This window comes from Lonchura striata, chromosome 2, assembly GCF_046129695.1.
Source record: "Lonchura striata isolate bLonStr1 chromosome 2, bLonStr1.mat, whole genome shotgun sequence".
In the NCBI taxonomy this organism is placed as follows: domain Eukaryota; kingdom Metazoa; phylum Chordata; class Aves; order Passeriformes; family Estrildidae; genus Lonchura; species Lonchura striata.
The window spans coordinates 14,449,570-14,455,569 of NC_134604.1; the positions used below are offsets into that span (position 1 = coordinate 14,449,570).

At 50.5% G+C, this 6,000-nt stretch overlaps 1 protein-coding gene across 1 annotated transcript in view; it reads right to left on the bottom strand.

Moving 5' to 3' along the window:
• IGSF3 (immunoglobulin superfamily member 3) overlaps positions 1-591 on the bottom strand; it is a 92,046-nt gene extending 91,455 nt beyond the window's left edge. The window contains exon 1 of the mRNA XM_021541594.3: positions 486-591. Within this exon, the coding sequence (XP_021397269.2) occupies positions 486-528 (43 nt within the window). The 5' untranslated portion in view covers positions 529-591. The remainder of the gene's footprint in view (positions 1-485) is intronic.
• Positions 592-6,000: the final 5,409 nt, after the last annotated feature.

The window sequence follows — 6,000 nt, forward strand, 5'->3', positions numbered from 1 at the left end:
CCGCTTTCATTGTGCAAGCTCAGCACAGACCCGTGTAACTCCCTACCCTTACTGTTCCCCTCCGAGACACTCCCCCGACCCCAGCAGCAGCCCCTGGACGGCCGCTCGCCTTCCCAAGTTGCAGCCGGAGCCCGCCCGGAGCCGGAGCTGCCCGTCCCCAGCCCCGGCCGGACCCCGCGCCGCGCCCCGGGGCACGGCAAGGAATGGTCACCGGGGTGCTGCGGCTGGAGATGAAGCCCTGATTTATTTTGCATATAGATATGTACATACACACATATTTACAGGGCTTTTTTTTTTCGCCACTCCCCTCTCCGACCGCAGGCAGTGACAACTCCTGGGGACAGGCGCTCGGCTCTGACAAGGGGCGATCCTCCGACACGCCTTGCGACGGACTGCGCCCACCGGGGGTCCCGTCCCGTCCCGCCGCACCGGGAGACCCCCGTCCCGTCCCGTCCCGCCCCTCCCCGCCGGCGACGGGCACTTACCGAGGAGCAGCAGGGAGGCGAGCTGCGGCCGCAGGGTCCGCATGGCTACCGGGGCGCGGGGCGGCGGCCGCCCTTACCTCCCGCCGCGGGGCGCCGCGGGGCGCCGGCTCCCGGGGCAGGCGTCGCGCCGGGCCCGGCGGCACAAAGGGAAGGCGGCGGGGCCGGCACGGGGAGGCGCCAAGGCAGGCGGGGGCATCGCCCCCGCAGCGGGGCGGCCGCCGCGCCTCCCCTCCGCGCCGCCGGCTCCCGCGGGAGAGGCAGGAGAGCGAGAAGAAAACGTCTCCTCCAACGGGCGGAAAAAAAAAACAAAAAAAAAAGCGCACGGGGAAGGTGCGGGCGAGAGGCGGCGGGGGGCAGGCACGAGCGACAACAAAAAGACCCCACCCCGCAAAGTTACAAAAATAAGCGGGGCGCCGCGGCCGCAGCCTGCCGGCCCGCCGCCCTCACCTGCCCGCCCGCCCCGCGCTGCCGCCGCCGGGCGCCCGGCGCTTCCTCCGCGCCGCCAGACCCCGCCCCCGGCCCGCCCCGGCCCGCCCGCCGCCCGGCACGGCGAGCGGCGCTGCTGGGACGGCGCTGCGGGGCCAGGCGGCTTCGCGAAGGTTGCGGCGTGGGGTAGGGGTCGTGAAGGAGCTGCAGGGATAAACTGGGTTCCTTTGTTCTAAGGGGAAAAAATAATTCAATTAAAAAAAAAAAAGGAAAAAAAAAGAAGGTCCTCGGGCGCTCATCGGAAAACCGGCGTCTTGGGACATGGTATAAATGCTCCCTTTTGTTTCCATGCAAACCAGAAATAGCGGCCGGGCTTTCCAAGTTGCGATCAACTCGTGGCCGTCCCGCTGCGATGCGCTGTTGCCGAGACCCGAATCCAGGGCTGGCATTAATGCCGGGCTGCCAGATGTGAGCCCTCCCCGTGTGCGGGCACTGCTGCACTTGGGATGCTGCCCAGTCAATCAACAGTGTGTCCGTGGCAGAAGTGCATTGAAAGTACATCCACGAAACACTGAAATGCATAAATATGGCAACACTAGGCACTGAGGCTGAGGCTGTTTGTAAATAAAACGAGAATGAGAAAGCCCTTCTCAAGGGTGCAGACTTTCAATTTTCCTTCCAAATGAAACTCCTAGTTGCTTGTTTGCTTACAAAAATAAGAAAGAGGCCAGAAGTGACAGCAATAGCAGAATGAGGTAACCCTCCTAGTGCTCCCATCCTGCAAGAATCCTCTACAGGAGACCCTTCTGCCTACGTACGGAGTGTCCCCAGTGAAGTGTTGGTGATGCAAATGTAGGAACCCAACCCTTTCATGCCACAGAAAGGCAGAAAGCAGCACAAACCCAAACTGTCTAATAAAAGATGCCAAGTCCTTAGAAGCTGTACCCAGCAGAAGTCAGAATCTGTCTGGATTACCATATGGACTTGCTTCCCAACGTGGCTGTCATGGCAGATGCGTTGGTAGCCAGCTCCTAGTGACCCAGCAAATTCTGTTTCTGCAGGCTAATAATGTTAAGCGTGCTGTTTTCAGAGTGGGAGGTTTAATTTGAAGCTTTTCCACGCTCTCTGAGCAGAGGAACCAAAAAACAGAATAACCAGAGATCTGGGAGAGAAAGGGTTAGTGTTGTACTTGCACTGAAAGTGAAGCTCACACTTTGGCCCTCAAGCTTTAATTGCATGGAGACTGCCTTCAAGTGAGACTTGGAAAAGGAACAGAGGTGTTGATAAGAATTCATGGAAAATACCAGTCTATTTGGCTTTTCTCTTAGATGATTTGAGGACTGAAATGTCATCCACTGTAATATTGCTCAGCTTACCCAATATTTGTCACATTTGTCCTATTGTAAGTCATCGTGGACAAGTCTGCGTGTATTCGGACCAAGAATGGTGGTGCTATTTGAAGTAAACATCCAACATCTTTAAACTGGTGCAGGATAAAGACCATTTGCTCATGCAGGATAAAGATAATTTACTCTTTTGCTTCAGAAGATGTATACTAAAGAAATAAATAATAGCAAAAGAAAAAAGGCAAATTAAGAAATACAGGGCACAGGCAGGATAAACTTAATAAAACAGGAAGTATTAAAGCTTCATGAATACAAGGTAGTTTTTCTAGATGGCAAGGGATATAGACCTCAGATTCATGACATTCCTATGTAGACACATTATTTCCATCCTCAAATGAAGAGACAGGATGAAAAAACCCTGGCATGATTCAGGTGATTTCCTGGGACAGGTCAGGGACAAGCCTGATGTCTTGGCTCTGAATACATTGCTTTTGCCAGTGGAGCCTGTTGGAAGATAATTCAAGATGATTTTATGTGAATTCTTACTATTTTCCAGGCACTATGTGACTTTATAGCATACAAGCCTAACAGGAGCATAAAAATGCCCTGCAAAAATGTTATCAGAGATTCACTAAACTCACATCATCTTCTCAGAGCTCTTGCAGAGTATTGCATTAATGCATAGTAACAATAAAAATATAAAAAGACCATGAAAATGACATTATAGCATTATAAGATTAATCCAATTCCAGTCAAATTAGATTATAATAAGAACTGTGTGTGCTGAAGACTATTAATGGGAACCTGTGTTTCAAGAGCTTCATCACCTTTGCATGTGCTCTCCTCCCTGACCCCAATAATAAAAATAGCTTGGTGTTCATGAGAGAGCCCCTCTTCAGAGAACTTCACAAACACCTTCTGGTCTTTTGGGGAAAACATTGGCCTCCCTTCTGCATCAGTGGAGAAACCGAGGCTCGGGCTGGACAGCTTTTTCTAGCCCAGGGAGGCAGGCAGCCCTCCCTCGGGCTTGGTTCCAGTGTTTCAGGCTCACGTGGTGGGCTCTGGCTCCCTGTGGACGTCTGTCTGTCCATGCGGTTCACTCACGCGGCCGAATGGAAATGAGCATCACAGTCACCTCAAAGACAAGACCCTTTCAAGCCCAAGGTTACCGTGAAGCAGCTTTCCAGGAAGACAGATCTGGGCTGCCTTGTTCTCCCAGCACAACTGAGTCATTCAGGAGCGCCGTCCTCAGCAGCAGCCGGATCATTTTGGTCGGGCCACGCGGTTGCTCTTTGGCAGCGGGGCAGCTGAAAGAGCTGGAGGCAGACAGGCGTGACTCAAGCCATGCTGATGATACACTCATTAGGTCACAACCCACACCAGCATCTTTCTCAGTGCTCGATCATTGCCAGCAGTGTGCTGGGACTTGCTTCCCTATGGCTTGCCTTGGCAGGCAGGACTTGAGACTGGGCAGCGGGAGAAGGGGAAACGATCCCACGTGGTGCCATTTGCTGGGCTGCTCAGTGCTCATACCAAGTCGCAGGCACTTCCTGTGTGTGAGAAATGGATTTGTAAAGGATTCTCAAAACCTGGCTAAAAACTCACACAGTCTTGTACATTTGTATGCAAACACTGAGATAAGATGTGCTGGCTTAGGAAGGCCACAGAGCAGAGATGACATTGTTAAGAGAGAGATTGAACTAGAAACAAGTTGCACACGATGGCCTTGCAAAAAGACCAGATATTTTAGAGAATTAGAACTGTGAAAGATGCATTGTAGCAAGACCACGTGGGGTAAAAATATTTGTGGATTTGTGTTAGAAATATTAGCAGCATTGTGTGGCAAAAGCTAATAGGCTGAAAAACATTTATCAGGTATTGTAACCAGGAAATAGATTGGTTTCTGATAGAATGGCATTAAGTTTTACACCTCATATGTCTCACCCTTCAGTGAGACTGATAATGGAATAAAATATTTTAAAATGCCTCTCAGCTGCCCCGTCTCTAAAGCTGGGATTTTCCAACACCCATGCTCCTGCCTTTCCTAGCAGAAGCACAACCAAGGAGTGCCTGAGTGAGATGCGAGACTGGGCGGCTGCTGTGTGGCCGAGGGCCATCAGGGTAGATGCATCCCAAACTCTGGATTGCCAGAGGCTGCTGTAGTACAACAGCTGTGACAAGAGCTGCGTCCTTCGCCCGAGGGAAGCAGAGTGACATCAACATCCAGACTCTGAACATGCTGCTTGCCCGATGAGCACAGGCTTCCCGTGGCCCACAGATGAACGGTGAAGTTGAATTATTGTCTGGCCCTCAGAGAAAAGAGGTTTGGCAGAAATGCAACTTATGTACGTTATGAAGTAACAATGCTGGTCCTTTTTCAGGACAAAACACTGCACACCCTCAAGTTTGGACCCAGTTGGGATTTACTCCACTCCTCTGATTAGCACGTAGGAGAGGGAATAAGGCACAAAACAGATTTGCAATCCTTAGATTTCAGAGCAGGCAGTAACCTGGGTGCTAGTGGTAACAAACTATAGCAAAAAGAGGGACTGGACTCAACAGAGCAAGGCAACCCCATCTTGTTTTCAGCAAGGCAAGAGACTCCTGACTCCTCTGTAAATCAGCAGAAATTATTTCCTTCCTGTAGGGCAGGCAGAGATCGTGGGGGGAAAAGAGGAGGGGGAGATCTAACTGCAGTTGCAGGACTGACTCTGTCCCTGAGGGCAGTGACTTGGGCCAGAGCTGGAGAACAGAAAAAACTGTATGGCTCAAAGACAGGAGACTGTATCCACATCTCTCTCTCAGAGGCCACCTGAGCATTTCAGATTGAGCAATCAGGGTCAAACCATCCAGAAACAGAAAGCACTTTAAAAAAATTATCCTATGTGATTTGCCCAAGATCATGCAACACAATCCACAGAACTCAGGGTCTCAAGTCTGAAGATGTGCTTGGGGGAACATCACAATCAGGTCAAAGCTCCTCTGCCACATTGTGAAAGAGTGAGGAGATACACCTAGAGCTCTGATCTGAAATGGGGGGGAACGGCCAGAGCCATTAATTTTGACAGAATCATTGCCTAAAACATTTTCTCCAGACCTTATTTATTCTGTGAAGTTTTGAACATCAGTTTCACCCAGAGGAAAAAGAAGATATTTATATTTAATGGCCAACATTTAAGCTCCTTTAAAATGAGCTGAGAGGTTGCAGTTGGAACAAAAAGAAAACCCTAACTGGCCTGGCACAAAGCAGCACTGCTGCCATTGCAGGGAAGCTGGCATCTAACGAGACTGAGGTTTTGGGTTTAACTCAGCCCAGATTGCACCCTAGGACCCATATGCCGATCTGTGGATGGCATCAAGGCAGTTCCCAGGAAGCCCCATGGATTTGAAGGAATTCCCATTTGTGTGCCCTGGGAAGATGGATGAGAAGAGGGAGAAGGAGAGAGAATGAATAAAAAAACCAAAAACCCTGTGTAAAGATAGATCGACACATTTCCAGATTTTCAGGACATCTGTCAGCAAGCCCCAGAGTGTATGGCAGCTAATCCCTTTGCAGATTTTCTTTTAACTGTTGCTTGACAGAAGAGTATGCCAATTTTTTTCATAAATGTACCCACGTCTGATGTTGCACTCAGCCTGAGGTTATGATCTATCTGCGAGGAAAAACATTATACTACCACCTTGGGAAATAACATCAGGGAAACATCTCTCCGAGAAACACGCAGCAGCTCCAAGCTTTGGAG